Source organism: Labeo rohita, chromosome 3, assembly GCF_022985175.1.
Source record: "Labeo rohita strain BAU-BD-2019 chromosome 3, IGBB_LRoh.1.0, whole genome shotgun sequence".
Lineage (NCBI taxonomy): Eukaryota > Metazoa > Chordata > Actinopteri > Cypriniformes > Cyprinidae > Labeo > Labeo rohita.
Window position 1 is genome coordinate 21,037,301 of NC_066871.1, and position 19,397 is coordinate 21,056,697.

At 36.8% G+C, this 19,397-nt stretch overlaps 1 protein-coding gene across 1 annotated transcript in view; it reads left to right on the plus strand.

The window, feature by feature from the left end:
- The first annotated feature begins 464 nt into the window (after nt 1-464).
- Nucleotides 465-19,397, plus strand: part of ppfia3 (PTPRF interacting protein alpha 3) — a 47,302-nt gene continuing 28,369 nt past the window's right edge. The window contains 9 exon segments of the mRNA XM_051106228.1: nt 465-659; nt 3,214-4,031; nt 4,033-4,095; nt 4,098-4,274; nt 14,067-14,168; nt 16,452-16,616; nt 17,142-17,216; nt 17,314-17,373; nt 17,451-17,579. Coding sequence (XP_050962185.1) covers nt 3,939-4,031; nt 4,033-4,095; nt 4,098-4,274; nt 14,067-14,168; nt 16,452-16,616; nt 17,142-17,216; nt 17,314-17,373; nt 17,451-17,579 — 864 coding nt within the window. The 5' untranslated portion in view covers nt 465-659; nt 3,214-3,938.

A 19,397-nucleotide genomic window follows, 5' to 3' on the forward strand; every position in this document is an offset into this window, starting at 1 on the left:
TTTTACTCTAAACGCAATTATCGTAAAATTGACGTTTTAAAACCCAATAAAAGCCGCGCTTGAGTGATGATGCAATGAAACGCTGAAAAATTATGTGATAATTGTTAACAAGTGCGGATGGTTTGAGAGGCGCAATGCCGAAAGGAACCGGTAGAGGGAGTGGATGTGGCGACACACATAGAGACCGACTGCTGAAGTTCTGAGTGGTACCCAGCGCTGACCATTTGGACCTTTTGCCCATGAATGCTCAAGCATCGCTCTTAAAATAACACGTTCATCCTCTAATGTGAGGAAAGGTGCTGGACCGTGTCGTTTACAGACATGATATCACACAGTTACAGTAGCCCTAGCAACAGCCCGTGTTTGTGATCACTGTGGTGGTGAAGCAGGCGCGAATGTTTCTTTAAGAGCCAGCACCTTTACATCGTGAGGGAGGGGGAGAGAAAGAGAGAGAGGGATAGAGAGAGACTGGGGTTGTCTGTGGATAGGTGTAACGTTTGCTCGCTCGGTGCCGTCGTTACATGTGTGAGGAAGAGGGAAGGGGGGAGGCTGATAACTGGGCGAATTCGGCACCCGAAAGCGCTGCGCTCCGATGGGGTCGACGGGGATGAAATGATGATGATGATGATGTCTAGCGTTTACTCTCGACGATGACAACGGTGAGCGGTGCATATTTCAGCATCGCATGTATTTTCTTATATATGCATGTTTGTGTGTGTGATATCGCCCAGCTGTGGAGATGAGGAGGGGGATGGAGGGCTTGGGAGGAGGGGGCGAGGCGAAAGGATGGGAGGAAGAGAATAAAATAGCAACATTTGAAGAAATGACACGATGCGTTCTTCGTTAGACTAGTTAAAATGTAACCGTTTCATTTCGACGGCATGTCCAGTCGCGTATCTGCAGAAGAGAGACGGCACATATATCATGGTGGAGCGAACGGCAGAGGAATACGTCAACACATACATCCAGCCCAATTGACACTAGAACGCCGAGCGGCGTTCGGGCGAATTTCGAACGGAGCGGTGCTTATTTTTGGATTCTTTTCACCAAGCCATTCACGTTAGTAGGGAATAAACAAGATCAGCAGCATCCAATCACGCACGGGTTCCCTTTAAACGACACCCGTTTCTTCCTTCCTGCGTTTCGACAGCGTCCGCGGACACACAAAAAGCGCTGCCCGGCTACATGATCGTTACACACCATGAATTTCATTTCCGTGTATCATGCGCATCCATTAGCCTCTTGACTAATAGGCTGTTTAGAGAAGCGAACGGAGAATAAAAGCAGTGCGCTGTGGTATTAGGCAACGGCTGCTGTCTATATTGAAGGGAATTTGAAATAGGTGTGTGTCGGAGAAAGAGAGAATAGGGAGGGAGGCAGAGAGAGACGGACGGACGGACAGACAGGCAGTCAGAGAGACAAAACAAATGGAATTGGGTGTTGATTTGAATGTTCTGCATTCGAACCTGATACGTTGTGTTCATTCGCCTCGTCGTCGTTAACATTCAAGGCAGGGAGTATTTAGCACGATTTGTGGGCCTGTGCGAGGAATCACTGCTCTATTGATTCCTCCAAATTCCTCTGTGTCGACATTCACTGGAACAGGACGCTCTTTCATGCTATTCCCAGATTTCTGTAAGGGGGAAACCCGATGGTTACAATGTTATTTTTAGTTTGATGCTCCCCAATGTGTCTGCCACCATCTAGTGCTGACTCCTGTGTCGAAGAACCGAGCGATTTCAGTCCGAACTCCATGTCTGTCACTCAGTGCTTTTACATGCACAGGAATATTCTGATTTGAATCAGAATTTAGGCATATTGTGGTTATGGAAGGGTCATGGCAACACATTGATGGCCATAACCAGATTAATCAAGTGTTTTGGTTTGTAGAAATCTGAATTTGATTGGCATATGCTTGTGTTGTTAAGATGTGTGGGTCATATTCGGAATATGGACCTAAGCAAGCGTTCTTTTTTCATTTACGTTTACATTAGACATAAACAACTAAAAAATCAGAGAAATTGAAGACTTTTTCTGTTCTAATGACAACTGATAAAATTAAATGAATTATCATGGCCTATATTTGTAGGAGTCTCATGACCTACATTTTTTAAATCATAGCTCTTGTGTTGGGATACAAAAGATATTTCATAAGTTAATTAAATTACTTAAATGCACGATGCGCTATAAATGGTTCAAGCAAACAGAAAAATGTTCAGGATATGCTGATTACCCATACTAATAATTATAAATAATATATCACTATTTCTGGAGCATATGTGATCCTGGATCACAAAACCAGTCATAAGGGTCAAATTTTGAAATTGAGAATTATGAATAATCTGAAAGCTGAATAAATAAGCTTTCCATTGATGTATGATTTGTTAGGATAGGACAATATTTGAAAATCTGGAATCTGAGGATGCTAAAATCAAAATATTGAGAAAATAAGTTGTCCAAATGAAGTTCTTAGCAGTGCATATTACTAATCAAAAATTAAGTTTTGATATATTTACGTTGGGAAGTTTACAAAATATCTTCATGGAACATGATCTTTACTTAACATCCTAATGATTTTTGGCGTAAAAGAAAAATCAATAATTTTGACCCATACAGTGTATTTTTGGCTATTGCAACAAATATATTCCTGTGTTGCTTGAGCTTGTTTTTGTGGTACAGGGTCACATATGAAAATCTGTTTTCAGAATAAACGCTTACCCGCAATATGAACCTTAATCAGAAAGTTATGTGCATGTAAATGATGTCACTGTCAAGATTGGCGTATTACTTTTAAGCATTACGGTTTATATGTTTTAAGCTTTAAATGACAGTCGATAATAACCCAACATCAAAGATGATTCCCCACTTATCTCTCCTGCTGCTGCCTGACAACTTGTATTATAACATTTTAATGCATTAAATGTCATTAAAGCATGTTTTATTAGTAAGTGCAAAAGTAAGATATCATAACATTTGTCTTTTACCTCTTGCCTGTATTTGTTTGTTGTATTATTTTCTTCCTATATAGTCTTGTCTTTCCCTTTTTTTGTGATGGTATGCCCAGAGTTTATCAATAAAAGTGCTATTAAAGTCTACTGGGAAACTGAAAGGCTGCGAATTCAGTGGATTTGATGTCTAATGCTTTATTTCTTCATGTCTTGCCCAGCTTTGACCATTTGTGCTAATGTCACTCTCCTTTATTTCCCTCTTCAGCTCTCCTTTACTTGAAGTTCGAACCCATTGGGTAGAAGACTCTCCTCCATGCCCACCCTTCCTTTTACCCAATCCAGTCCCTTGACCCAGCGACTTTCCCCTCCTACTTTCTCCTGCCACTTTTGTCCCACCTGAGACCACGTCCTGCTGCTCCACCCAAACGCACCCAAGCCAAGGATTTTGAACAGCACATTCTAAGAGCCAATCAGGAGCCTTGAAGCCATTCAGGAATTAGCAACACAACTCATGAATCTACCTGAGCACTGAGGAAAAAAAAATATAAAGGAAAAGCCGTGGATAATAAACTCATTGTCAAGAAGACAACTCAGATAAACTGGCAGTACGTGTCCACCCTTGAAGAAGAGCACAGCAATTAGGAGATTCCAACAAGAAAGCTTGAATTGAGGGTGAACTCAAACAGACAAGATAAAGAGGAAAAGAAAGAGAGAACAACTGCACGCATAATATAACATATCTGCAATACTCACATTCCCACACACGTTACAGACTGTTAAGGCACACGTTCTTACCACAGACCACGCGCTACACCATCCTAAACACCCGCGTATGAATGACAAATTGTTTATCTGTTTGCCGTAGGCTCTCAGGCACGCAAACACCGTCAGATTCGCGGTCCCACACTGTGATTCTCGCAAATTCCTCTTGTAGGGCCAAGACATACACACTTCCGCCCTTAAACTCTCACACCTGTTCACGGCCTCAAGATGATGTGTGAGGTGATGCCCACCATCTCGGAGGACGGGCGGGGTGGTGGCGGAGGAGGCCCGTCCTCTCCTGCTGGAGGTGGTGGGGGTATGGGGGGGCGGTGCAGGGGGCATGGGTGGTGGCTATGGGGGCCGGGAGGCCCGCGGTGGAGACGAGGGGGGGGGAGCACTGGAAATCTGGAGTCTCTGATGGTGAACATGCTGACGGAGAGAGAGCGGCTGCTAGAGAGTCTCAGAGAGACCCAGGAGAGTCTCGGCACGGCACAGCTACGTCTGCGAGAGCTGGGTCATGAGAAGGACTCGCTACAGAGACAACTCTCCATCGCACTGCCACAGGTACGCATTAGGGGTCCTGCATGTGGGTGTTTAAAACATTATATGAAGGTGCAGGAGATTCATAATGAGAATATAAGTAAATATATTGATATGTTAATGTGCAGCATATAAATATTGTCTTCGTTTAGAGTAAAATGTTTTAAAGGAATAACTGGGGTTCAGTTCAAGTTACATGTTTGCTCAAATGACATCATTTGTGGCATGCTGATTACTACAAAACGTAATTTTTACTTCTTTTCTTTAAAAAAGAGCAAAAACATGGGCAAAACAAGCAAATGGGGCCAATCTGTAAATATAAAACACATTTGTTTTAAAGAAAAAACACAAGATGTGCACAATATGTGTTAACGTGATTTTAGTGTAAAAAGGTCACTTACTACCCTAGTAAAAAATAAATATACTAAAATGTATTTAAAATACATGTATTTAACCCTGCAGTTGTACTTTTAGTATACTAAACTGGTACACTTAAAGTCTGCTAAATTGAAAACAAGTAATTTTGTACATAATGCACTTTAATTGTGCAGAAGTAGTGTTGAAGTCCAACTAAAGATGTACTCAAATATGTTTCATTGTGCTAAAGTGGAATAATTTCAAGTATACTTTAGGTACACTTTAAATATTTTGCATTTAAAGACTGATATTATGTAAAGATCATACGATCCTCATCAAAAGTGACATTAAAACATATTTTAGGCTTAAGATATGTGCACTGTGCACAAGTAGTACTCCAAAGTTTAATTACAATTTTTATATCAGTAAGTCTCAAGTGATATGCCAGTAAATATGTTAATTGACTTGAACTATGCTTAGTATGCTTTTCTTTGACCTTGTAAAGTTATATCCAAGTTTACAATGTTCCCATAACACAGCCACACTACAAACCCTAAAATGACTACAAAATGATGATTTAAATAGATTAACAGTACAGCTTAAGTAATAAACAGGTTCTGTTGCAAAATTACCCCTAGTAAAAAACTAATAGATTTAAATAGCATTTATTTTATACTAAGTATAGTTCAAGTCTATTAACATGTTTACTAACATTTATCGCTTGAGACATACTGGTGTAAAAATTGTAATTAAACTTTATTTGGAGTACTACTTGTGCACAATGCACATTTCTTAATATTAAGCCTAAAATGTGTTTTAATGTTACTATTGATGAGGACTGTACGATCTTATAACATCGGTCTTTAAATGCAAAATATTTAAAGTGTACCTAAAGTCTACTTGCAATAGTTCACTTCAGCACAATCAAATATACTTCAGTATATCTTTCAGCACTACTTCTGCACAATTAAAGTGCAAAAAAAATTTAACAGACTTTAAATATTCCAGTTTAGTATACTAAAAAGTACAATTGCAGGATATTTGTATTAAGTACATATATGTAAATGTATTTGTAGCATGAAATAAATGTATTTTAGTATATTTATTTTTCACTAAGGAAAGCTTCACATTTCTTTTAGTCCTCCAGAATTGGCTCTATTGTCTTCCATTGTAAGTTACTTACCATAAGTGCAGTTCCGTTAGCAAAATAGCAAAATTTTGTGGGCAAAAAAGGTCCATTGTCTGTTGTCAGTTGCTTAGTTTGAATAAAGCACAGTTCACACAAAAGTCATTTTCTAATCAAGCTGCTTTTTGTTTGGTCAGCACAGCAATTGCATGTGACCAACCTAAAAATAAGCCAAATCTGCATTCATGTTTTTCGCCTTTGTGCAAAATTTGCTGGATTCTTATTAAAACACCACTATTTTGTTCACAAATTGTAACCACATCATTTAAGACAAGGGTTAAAGCAGTTTTTGGTTATAATTAACATTATGACAAAGATGCTGTCATTTGAGCTTAATGGGGGGAATTTACTGCTGGAAAGGTGGATTTTAATAAATCTTGGCTGTCTATGCAGTAGAAACACACCCCAAAAAAATCTGTGATACTGGACTGGAGAAAACAGAGAAAAAGGGCTGCGATGTTGCCTTTTGCCAAAGAGTTCCACCCTTAATACACTTTTGATTTTGATGCTGCCCCTGTGATCTGACTGTCTGTGGACAGGAATATAAAAATGCAGAAGTTTAATCTGTAGTTTTGACAAAATCTCTTAAAGGTCTTGGAGGTTATGGAGCTGAGTTTTGCTGAATAATCATTGATAAATAACCACTGATAATCTGGGTGCAGGTAGCACAGAGAAAGAGTACACACTGTTCATTTATATTTACGACCGACATTGTAACAATACGAAGCTGGTTGAAAATCGGCAAGCTTATCCACTAACTTGGATTGAACCTGGAATATTCCCTTAAGAATTTCTTGGACTGAATAGTTTGCATGGAAAAGCAGATCATTGAGATGAACCACGTCTGAGGATGAGCTGCCAGTGAAGTATGAAGTATAAGTAATGTCACATACAGGCAGATGTAAAGAACTAAGCTTGTCTGCTTAGCATCATGTCCTTTGTTTGCATTGGGCAGTCTGTATTTATATTAGTTTGAATTGGCTAACATTTAAGCTGATCTTTATCATCCAGACTTGCTGTGGGCTTTTCTAGTTCTTTTTGCATCGGGTCTCGAACTGTTTTGTCTCCTCTGATCTAATTTAAGGTGTTCTACATATCTTTTTGAGATTATCTGCTTATCTATGATTCTGTGACCTGTTTTACAAGTCGGGACGCTACATTTTTGATTGCTGAAGAGTATAATCTTTGTTGTTTCATTGGTTGTTTTTGTCAAATAATGAATTTGAATCCTTTAATGACATCATAGCAGCTAAACGTGAGGTAATGAGCTTGGCGAGTGCATAAATCTGTCAGGCACTGCAGTTGAATATGGAGTCAGAACAGTATTAAAATGATACACAAATGCATAACCTTATTCAAATTCAAATTATTCAAATTTGCAAGTCTTCACATTATGGTTGTCACCGTAGATTTGTGTTTGGATGTTTTGAGAGGTTTTTTTTCAGGGTTTGACTTACAAATACATTTCAACTTAAGTAAGGTGACTCAAGTACTATGCAATATCTTTTCTCTGCAATATGTCTTTCTATGGTAGAGTTGTGTTACGTTTAAATGTTACAGTTACACAGGAACAAAATTAAAAGCAGTGCTTTTAGTTTAGTAATTTAAGTCAGTTACTTTGTCACTTTCATCCTTGCTGCCTGTTTATCATATTATATATAATGCGGAAAGACGTGTACAGTGCAAAATGGAGAGCGACAACCGTGTGTGTATGTTGTGTGTGTACAAAATAAAGAAGTTGCTTTTAATATCCCAAACTCTCTGGACCACAGTGTTCCTAGTAGAGAAAAAAAGAGTTGCTCTTTGCATAATATGTGGATTTGATTAAAATTCGGTTGTCACGATCTGAATTTTACAGGTAGTACATTTGGTTGCAATGACATACGAGTGTTCCTGTGTAATTGTAACATTTCAGCATAAAATTACTTCTTTCCCATAAAAGCACATTTTACAGAAGAGAGACAACCTGATACTGCTTAATCACAGAGCTGAACTTAACTGTATTTTGAAAACTCTTTACTTTATCAGCATTGTCGTCTTGTTTTACAGAATATATGTGACCCTGGACCACAAAACCAGTCATGTGAAAGCTGAATAAACAAGCTTAGGACAATATTTGGTCGAGACATGACTGTTTGAATATATGGAATCTGAGTATGCAAAAAAATCAAAATATTGAGAAAATCACCTTTAAAGTTGTCCAAATGAAGCTCTTACTAATGCATATTACTAATCAAAAATGAAGTTTTAATATATTTACAGTAGGAATTTTACTAAATATCTTCATGGAACATGATTTTTACTTAACATCCTAATGATTCTTGGCATAAAAGAAAAATCGTTCATTTTGACCCATACAATGTATTTTTGCCTATTGCTACAAATATACCCCATCGACTTAAGACTGATTTCGTGGTCCAGGGTCACATATATATTTCTTACCCCTTAGTAAATAGTTTTTCACCATAGATTGAACAAAATATGTCAGTTATTTTGTTGCATTTTTGCTAGAAACAAGAAAGAAAGCTATTTTCTAATGGTGCAAGAAAGGTAATTTAACATAAGTGACCCTGGAAAACAAAACCAGTCATAAGGGTCAACATAATCTTTACTTAATATCCTAATAATTTTTGACATAAAAGAAAATTAGATAATTTTTACCCATACGAAGTATTTTTGGTTCACGTATATTCCTTGAAAACAATATCTTCTGCGAGTTTTTATCTCAAGTAAATGTATCTACATATGCTTAGATATTTTTTACAGGTAAATAAGACAAAATACAATTCATTTTTGAAGTCTAAAGAAAATATGTGACCATGAATCACAAAACCAGTCATAAGGGTCAATTTTTTAAAATGAATAAATAATAAATAAGTTTTCCAACGGTGTATGGTTTGTTAGGATAGGACAATATTTGGCCAAGATACAACTATTTGAAAATCTGGAATCTGAGGGTGCAAAAAAAATCAAAATATTGAGAAAATCGGTTTTAAAGTTGTCCAAATTAAGTTCTTAGCAGTGCATATTACTAATCAAAAATTAAGTTTTAATATATTTACGGTAGGAAATTTACAAAATGTCTTCATGGAACATGATCTTTATTTAACATCCTAATGATTTTTTGCGTAAAAGAAAAATTTATAATTTTGACCCATACAATGTATTGTTGGCTATTGCTGCAAATATACCCATGCTACTTAACACTGGTTTTCCGGTCCAGGGTCACTTATATGTATAACAATGAATTTGTAAGTCAAAACCTGTCAGAAAAGTCGCAATTCCAAGGCAACCCACAAATGTGTGACAATTTGCAAATGCAGAAGGAACAATAAATTATTAAACGCACAAACAATGAACAATTTGTTAACACACTTGCATGCTTTGTTCATGTGAATTAGGTTATACATTTCTATTCATTTTTATACTGTTCTAACACCATATTTGTATACCAATTAAAAATCAACGTCTGTATCACTGGAAACATTTTGGGACCGAATATGGGCCCGAACATGTGGCTTGAAATAACATATGAGAGAGACCCATTTTTTAGGGGAGAATGACTGGGTATTTACAGAGCATAGCAACACAGAAGGAGAATCAATATCTATCTCTCTCTTTCACGCACTTACACCAACATATGCAAACACTCTCTGAAATAAGCAGACACATGTTCAGAGAAGTGATACATTAAGCAGGGTTCAGTCGGTGCATCCCATCAGCATTGGGCGTATGAGAGAAAGAGACAAAAGCTGAAAAAGAGGATGTAAAGCCATTGTGGAGGTCCTTTGTGTCAGCGGAGCCGTAGCAGGAGCTTGAATGAGAGAGAGAAATAAGGCAGGACATTATCACGCAATTGTGTTTGGCATACTTGTGCCAAACATAATTCTAGTCCAGTCTCAGCAAGGTACATTTCCAGAATGCCAAAGTCCTATGGGCCCACTGAGTTACCATCTGTGTACCACTATACCACTCCTAAGCTTAGCCCCCCCACTCCTCCTTCTCCTCCTTTCCTTTCCTCTTTCTTGCTCCAGCTTCTTTCCCCTATTTTTGCTTGTTGGCAGTAAGTCAGGCAGTTAGATATAGACAGGATGGAGACGTGACCCACCAAACGCATTCATCATGACGGAAAGGAAACACGATTGGCCAATTTGAGCTCAGAAGGTACACGCGACGTGATTGGTCGAGAGTTGTGCTTGGCTTGTTAAAGGCTTTTTGATTGGGCTTTGGTTTGCATTGCGGAGGGAATGTGATTGCTTAGTAAGATTGGCTCGGATTCAAATCTCCTTTTGTTTTTCTTGAGTCGCTGACTTGATTGATCCAAGATTTGATTCACGTTATTAGTGCTTCTTTACGTCATCGCGCAAACATATTCAGCATCATCTAATAGAAATGCCAACATCTGCTGTGCATTTAAATAAATGGACACGTAATTGCACATACAATATGGCGATTCTGTCTGCGTAAGACAGGGAAGGTGTGCGGTGCGTGATTCTTGAGGAAGCCACCCAATCACATATAGGCGGCTGGAAAAAGATGGTGTGGCTTTAGGCTCGCAGTGGCAGCCATGTGAGGCCATATGTCATCTTACACAACATGGTGCTATGAAGACCTTACACCCGAGAGTTGCTCACTGGAGTGTTCAGAATGTGGACTTTGTCATCTGTTCACACAGAAGCAATAAAAGTAACAAACTCTGATTCAGTCTCACACACGCACAAACACGGGTTGGTTGTACGGTACCAACGTTTGGGCATTTATGATACCAGCCTCTGTTACCTCGGTAACAATTCAGCAGCCTATGAAAATCCGTTTTATTTTTTTCCCAAATTGTGTTTTATTTTTTTCCAAATACTGTTTGATTTTAAATTAAACAATATGTCTAATTAATTGAAATCATGAAACTTTAACAGCAATTTATTAAAAAGTTGAACAAAAATTACATTCAAATTGAGTTTTTACCAAATTCTGTGTTATTCCATTTTCCGTTTCACTAAACCTTAATAATCAAAAGCATCTGTAATTAATTGATTTGATTAAAAAAATGTTTTAACAATAACTGTATTAGTAGTGGTAGTTAAACCAAACTTTTAGCTTGAGGGGTTGCTTGAATACCTTGTGTGTATATGATATGATAGTAGTTTTTCACAAAAGAAACGGTAAAATGCTCATGAAGTGACTCTCAGAGCAATTCTAGAGATCATGTTTATGTGTTCACATACTCATATAATGAGGCAGCAGAGGCTGAAAACACAGCGAGCGCCACATACTCTTCAATATGTGTGTAGTAAACAAAAAATCATGCATCTGCAACATTTATTCATACAGAGACACACAGAACATACAGGATTCATATGTGACCCTGGATCACAAAACCAGTTATAAGTAGCAGAGGTATATTTGTAGCAATAGCCAACAATACATTGTATGGGTCAAAATTTTCTTTTATGCCAAAAATCATTAGGATATTAAGTAAAAATCATGTTCCATGAAAATAATTTGTAAATTTACTACCATAAATATATCAAATGCATTGCTAAGAACTTCATTTGGACAACTTTAAAGGAGATTTTCGCAATATTTCGATTTTTTTGCACCCTCAGATTCCAGATATTCAAATAGTTTTACCTCGGACAAATATTGTCCTATCCTAACAAACCATACATCACTGGAAAGCTTATTTATTTAACTTTCAGATGTATTGAATTTCAAAAAATGTACCCTAATGACTGGTTTTGTGGTCAAGGGTCACATATTAGTGTTTTTGTGGCTGAATGTTCACAGACACTAATCCATATCACGTTTTGATTTAAGTGTACTGATCTACTTTTGATTTATTCATCCTAAATTTGTCAAATTCCATGAAGTTCCGTTTCATTTTTATGACTGGATTCCGCAATTTCGTCCTCGTTTTCCACATCGCAGAGATCATGGAGCTGTACTGATGAAATGATGCTTGACTGTCAATAAATAAAATAAAATGTCAGTAATTTGTGTAATCCCATGTTATTTAGGTCAGTGCATGAACACATTCAGTTGCTGGGTTCAGTAATTTGTTTGCAGAATATATGTGCATATGGAAAGGGAAGGTAAAGAGATGCTCACACATTTACTGTCTAGGCTATGGGAAGTGCAAACAAACTATGAACTGACTACAAATGTGCAATAATTTAATAATCTTTCCTGACTACAAATGTGCAATAATTTAATAATCTTTCCTGACTACAAATGTGAAATAATTTAATAATCTTTCTGTACACTTTTGTAACAAAGTTTTTTTAATCTGGTGTCATCTGATGGAAATCATTTTAACCTTTGATGATTGTTAAATTCTCTATACAGATAGTGTAAATGGGAACTTTTCTTGAACATCCTGTCTGAATGTGGTGTATGCAAATGAATTAGATTTATAAATCAGTGGTTATCAACCGTTTTGACCTGAAGGCCCCCCATATACTAGATTTTTTAGTTAATAAACTGGGAGTATTTATACATTAAATTATTAAACATGATTCATTTTGTGACTCGATAGAATTGAAGATTTTGATTTTGTATGTTTCAGTAAAACAAGATAGTTATTGAAGGGAAAAAGCAACATGATTTCAACAAGTGATTTAAAGAGTCTCACATGTTATCCCATGAGATGTTGACCCATCCAACTGTTGAACTGTGCTGAATAGTAGCATGTTGTCCTTTGAGTCAGGTAAAAAAAAAAAAAAGAGACCAATTTTTTTGGTCAATTTTTTTTTGGTTCCATTGTATTTTTTATGCATTCACCATTATCCTCACCTTGTGTTAAGTTGGTGTCATTGAAGGTTTTTGTATGTTGTAATTGCAGTATAAAAATGTTCTGCTCTTTTATTATTCTTATGGTTTCAGTGTTGTGTGGTTAATTGCTGTATATAATGGTTGTGAGTCTTGTTGTCATTATCTGACTTGTATCGAGTTATGTTCAAATTTTATTTTAATTTTAGCTTTAGTTATTTTATTGCTTTTCTCATTTTTATTCTTTTTTAAATATTTTGCTTTAATTTATATCTGTTTTAGTAATTTTAGTACTTAAAAGGGATAGTTCACCCAAAAATTACCCCATGATTTACTCAGCCTCAAGCCATCCTAGGAATATACTTATTCTTTCAGACGAGTACAATCAGAGTTATATTAAAAAATGTCTTGGCTCTTTCAAGCTTTATAATGGCAGTGAATGGCTGTTGATATTCAGTAGTCCAATAGAAGTCCAATAAAGTGCATTTAAAACGTCATAAACCATAATCTCTAGCTTCCGCTAACTGACGTTCACGTGTATGTGAGAAAGCAGTGTAGGCGAACACGGTGACGAACACGGAAGTGACGAATGTGGAAGAGCAGAGGAGAGAGCAAAACACAAATTAGAGGTACGAAAGGTACAAAAGAGGTACTGGTCACAAATTAGAGGTACAAAACAAGGAAGCTAGGGATTACGGTTTATAAAGTTTTAAATATAGATACTTTTCTTACACAAACACTTCAGTTCACTTCAGAAGGCCTTTATTAACCCCCAGAGCCATGTGGAGCACTTTTTATGATGGATGGATGCACTTTATTGGATTAAAACAAAAAATCAACCGCCATTCACTGTCATTATAAAGTTTGGAAGAGACAGGACATTTTTAATATAACTCCAATTGTATTCGCCTGAAAGAAGAAAGTCATATACACTTAGGATGGCTTGAGGGTAAGTAAATCATGGGGCATTTTTCATTTTTTGGTGAACTATACCTTTAAACTTATTTTACTTCAGTTAGTTGGCAAGTATAGTATCTTTTTTAAAGTTTTGATGACTAACCTTTCAAACATAGGCAAATTCACTGATTATTTCATCCTCAAAACACCTAAACTTCTTGTATCAGCGTTGTATTCGCCTTTTCAGACAGACTGATAATAAACACCGTGGGCTCTTACACCTAGTGAAATGGTGTGAAGTCAGCCAATCAGATTAGAGCTTGCCAGATTGAGAAAGTGTGCATTTCAGTTGTGTGTATGCACTGTGTCTCAGACGGTCAGTGAGCCTGTGGGCGGTCTGTAGGCAGGCTGTCTGAAGCCTAGACTACACGGTGGACACATGTATGTGTGATGTATGTGTTTCTACACAGTGTGTGTGCGTGGTAAATATATTTCAGGCTGACCACAGCACTGGATACACACTCTTTGGTTTATTTGTGTTGATTGTTAGGAGCCTGTAAAGATCAGAACCGAGCTTATTTTCTGTTGTGTGTGTTTGTGTGTGTGAGCAGGAGTTTGCGGTGTTGACCAAAGAGCTGAATGTATGTCGGGAGCAGCTGCTGGAGAGAGAAGAGGAGATTGCTGAGCTCAAGGCGGAGAGGAACAATACACGGGTCAGTAACTCCATAACCATAATCTGTGCGTGTGAAACAGACATCATATCCTCTTTATATCCCCTGCCTGTGTTTGTGGTTTTGTGTTTAGGGTGTTTGTTTTTGATGAAATGTTTTGGCTGGGGTGCAATATCCCACTCTTACTATATATACTATTACCATATAGACTAGTTTTCACAAGGGCTTTATCTCAGTAACAGAGTCAGAAGTACAGTGACATTTTCGGTAGCTAGTTCAAAACACTTTAATGCATCAAATTAAAATTTTCATTTACTGTGTTTCATTACAATTTACCTTTATATTATTATTGCGGGAGCATGTTATCACAAAAGGTCAACTTGCGTTCAGTGAACTGACTATTTGTCCTGAGAAAATGGTAGATATATTCAGTTTTTTGTAGCCTCTTTGTTGACTTTAAAGGGATAGTTCACCCAAAAATGAAAATTCTGTCATTAATCACCCTCATGTCGTTCCAAACACGTAAGACCTTTGTTCATCTTCTGAACACAAATTAAGATTTTTTTGATGAAATCCAAGAGCTTTCTGACTGAGAAAAGTCCATGTGACTGACAGGGAAAAGAAGAGTTGTTAAATAAAGACATTATTTTTGTTTTCTTGTAGTTTTATAACATTATAGTTGAATCACTGATGTCACATGGACTATTTTAACGATTTCCTTACTACCTTTCTGGGCCTTGAATGTGTCAGTTACGTTGCTCTCTATGCAGGGTCAGAAAGCTCTCTGATTTGATAAAAAATATCCTAATTTGAGTTCTGAAGATGAACGAAGGTCTTATGGATTTCGCACGACCTAATGACACATTTTCATTTTTGGGTAAAATGTACCTTTATTATGGATGTAACGATATATCAAAATCTCATGATACGACAATATCTAGATATGAAGTCCATGATAGGACATTTATTGCAATATTTAAAAAAAAAGACAAATGAAGACTTGGGGGAAAAAAAAAAAAAAATGTATATTTTAAAGTTACATTATTCTGTCTAATGCACTTTGAGAGGTCGAAAATGAAGAGCTCCAACCCATGTTCTTAACTAAGAAAACTTAAGTCAGAAAAAAGTCAGTGAATTGACTTGCACCTCAACTTTAAGAGAGACTCAACCCTCTTTTTATTTGTGATATATTGTCTCAGTCTAAATTATGTTCACACTGGTGTTTTAGGATGTCAAACAAATTAGAATATAATAGTAATAACAACTTTATATTATCATTATTCTTATGACAGTAATAGCCATATATTGTAAAGCAACTGCACTGTAAAATAAATGAAAATTAATATTTCATAGGTATATTATTTTTGCTTGACACTACAGTAGGGAAATTACAATACATCTTTCCTAATTTCTACACTTGAAAGAGATATTTTAAATTTGGACTGCAGTAACATTACCCATTTAAACCGCTAGCTGTCAGCAATACATACTGCACTTCTAAGCTTTTATTTTGACGTGAAACTCCAGCTTAATTGAAAACAGGCTTATAAAAACACGTCTCACTGCAAATCTAGTAAAATGCTGTAATCATCTGCCACAACAATAAAGCATAACTGGTGGCCGTTGCGTTCCTAAATGCACACTAAACTCACAGCACATGCATTCAGTGAGTTTACTGCATTTACTGTGAATTGAGCCGTTCTGAGGCGCGGAAAACACCGGATCATGAGCTGATCACCTGAACACCTTTTGCCTTGAAACACCTTTCTCTTTGAAGCACGCAGCGAAAACAGACTTGATGAAGGGTTTATCGTCATGTTACCACAATGATATTGAGATGATATTAATAACATCACGCTCCTACCCTTTGTGATTTGAGACAACATAAATAATAATAATAAATGTTTCTTGATTAAATCAGCATATTAGTATGATTTCTGAAGGATCATGTGACACTGAAGACCGGAGTAATAAAGCTGAAAATTAAGTTTTGCCATCACAGGAAAAATAATTTTTAATTGAAAATATATTAAAATATAAAGCAGTTATTTTAAGATGTAATAATATTTCACAATATTACAGTTTTACTGTATTTTTGATCAACTACATGCAGCCTTGGTAAGCATGTAAGACTTCTTTTAAAAACATTAAAAATCACCTCAACCCCAAAATTTTAAATGGTAATATATGTGAGTCCCTTGAGACTGTTCGCTGGGAGTCAATCCTACTTCAGGAAGTGTTCACAAGAGTGAAAAAAGGTAATAACTAGTCCCCACCTCCCAATTTAAATTCTTACTTTCTCTGTTTTTTTCCTGTGCCGTCTAGCTCCTGCTGGAGCATCTGGAGTGTCTGGTGTCTCGTCACGAGCGTTCTCTGAGGATGACAGTGGTGAAGAGGCAGGCTCAGTCTCCGGCTGGAGTCTCCAGCGAGGTGGAGGTGCTCAAGGCCCTCAAATCCCTGTTTGAACACCATAAAGCTCTGGACGAAAAGGTCAGCAGCCCTTCCCTACTCCTGCTTGTCCTACACTATTTCAGCATGATGATAATTTTTGTGACCACAGCTGCCGTTTGGTTTTTTGTTTTCATTGTGCTGGTTAGTCCTGCTCATAATGAAAACACAGTGGCCTAAAGCTCCAAAAAATGATGAAAAGCACCATAAAAGAAACACAGAAGTAGCCCGTATGACTCATATAATGTATTTAAAGTCTTCTAAAGCTGTACAATAGCTTTGTGAGAAGGAAAATAACAAAATCGAGGTCATTATTTATCTGATGCATAGGTAGTTTCATTTGGTCCCAAAAACATAACCTATTAATTTTGTTTTAAGGAAAAGCAATATATGAAGCAGGAAACCTACTCATATTGCACTTAAGAAGTTTATAAAGCTAATATCAGTGTTTAAACAGCCAGACATCTATAGAATTACTCGGTCTCTTCATAGAGGTGATTTTTTTATTTTTTATTTTGGACAGGTTCTTCGTGTTGATTCATTGTCTATTGTTCTTCTCTCCCTCAGGTGCGCGAGAGATTGCGTGTGGCTTTAGAGAGAGTTGCCGTTCTAGAGGAAGAGCTGGAAGCGTCCACAAATGAGGTGAACATCATACTTTTGCAATATATGCTTGTACCTCCTTTTCTATCTCTTTGTGGCACGCTGGTCTTGCATGCTTAGATTTGTTCGCTATACTTAGGTTCTGTCTTTACGGGATCAGATTAAAAGGAGAGAGCGGGGTTTGGACAATGGAAAGGAGGTGAGTCAGAGCTATTTGGATATTGTTTTGAATCTTTTCAATCTTTTTTTTCTCATGTTCCTCTGTTTTTCACACAGCGGCTTCCGAACGGCCCCTCCTCCATCTTGGATGATGGCGAGATTGACAGACAGAGAGAGGGAGAGATAGAAAGACAGAGAGCAGAGCTTTCACAGTTAAAAGAAAGACTGGCGCTCATGTGCAGACAGGTGAGTGCTGCACTGTTGCCTATACAGGGAGCATTTAAAGGAATTGTAGACACACTCTCAACAAGGCAAGTCAAACATACTGGCCTGGGAGTTTCTAGTAATATTGAGAACCCTTGATTACCAAATCCAGTTCAGGTGTGTTTGAAGGGATATTTCACCATTAATTACTCACCCACATGTCGTAAGACTTTTGTTCATCTTCGGAACACAAATTAAGATATTTTCTATGAAATCCAAGAGCTTTCTGACCCTGCATAAACATCAACGCAACTACCACATTCAAGACCCAGAAAGGTAGTAAGGACATCATTAAAATAGTCTTGTGACATCAGTGGTTCAACTGTAATGTTCTGAAGCTACGAGAATACTTTTTGTGTAAGGAAGGAAAGGAAGGAAGGAAACACGATGCATTAAGAGCTGGGGGTTGAAAACTTTTTGAATTTGAATATCAAGGTAAATTGTACTTAATTTGTCTTCCGGGAAACATGCAAGTATCTTCTGTTGCTTCTGAAGGGCAGTACTAAATGAAAAAAAATGATATTTTTTTGATATCTTCATCCTGTTCAAAAGTTTTCAACCCCTGGCTCTTAATGCATTGTGTTTCCTTCTGAAACATCAGTGAGTGTTTGAACCTTCTGTAATAGTTGCATATGAGTCCCTCAGTTGTCCACAGTGTGAAAAGATGGATCTCAAAATCATACAGTCAATGCTGGAAAGGGTTCATATATGCAAAAGATGCTGGAAAATTGAAAAATCTGCAGGACATGAAGGGTTTTTCTGAAGAACAGCGCAGTTTAACTGTTCAGAACAAACAAGGGACTCATGAACAACCATCACAAAACAAAAAAATCAGTTGTAGATCATCCAGGTAACAACACAGTATTAAGAACCAAGTGTTCCCAAACTTTTGAAGGGGGTTATTTTAATAGTTTCTGTTTTTTTTTTTTTTGTCTTGTGGACTATATGTAAACATCTTTTATGTAAAATATCTTACTCAGGACAGTACTAAATAAAAAATGTATTTATTTTGTATGATCTCTCTTATTTTGTTAAAATTATTCACATTTTCACAGATTCTGCAAGGGGTTCCCAAAGTTTCGCATGCCACTGTAGCAGGGCACATTGTAACACTGTGTTACAACGTTCCTCAACACAGTATTACAAAACTATCTAAACTGATAAATAACAGATTGGAGATTAAAATAATAGCAGATTTGTTTCATTTGAAATTAATGCTAAAAACTATTAAAAATTAATAAATGAATAAATAAATAAAATAAATATTCAGCCATATCTTAAAAAGATTTTTGAATTTTGGCACACTTTTTTTTATTTATATATATAGTATTAATATGGCAACTAGTAAATAGCATAAATTTGATTATGCTAGCGTGTGTGGAAATATGTAAGCCACATGTGTTACAACTAACCCTGCGTTTGTTTGTGCCCCGCGCTCCACTACATTTCCTGGCCTTGAACTCAGTTGTGTTGCTGTCTATGCAGGGTCAGAAAGCGCTTGGATTTTATCAAAATATCTTAATTTGTGTTCTGAAGATGGACGAAGGTTTTATAGGTTTGGACCAACATGAGAGTGCGGTGAACTATCCCTTTAATATTTTTGACGATTGAATCCTTACTGAAAAAAATATAAATTTCTTTCAAAAAATCATATTGACCCTAAACATGTGAATGGTAGTTTATGCCTGTTATGACATGCTATATGCATATGACATGCAAATTCATCTCTGTTGCAAATCACTGACTGACTTGGTTCTGTGATAGTTAGGATGCAGCTGGGTTCTGAAACAGAGCTTGTAA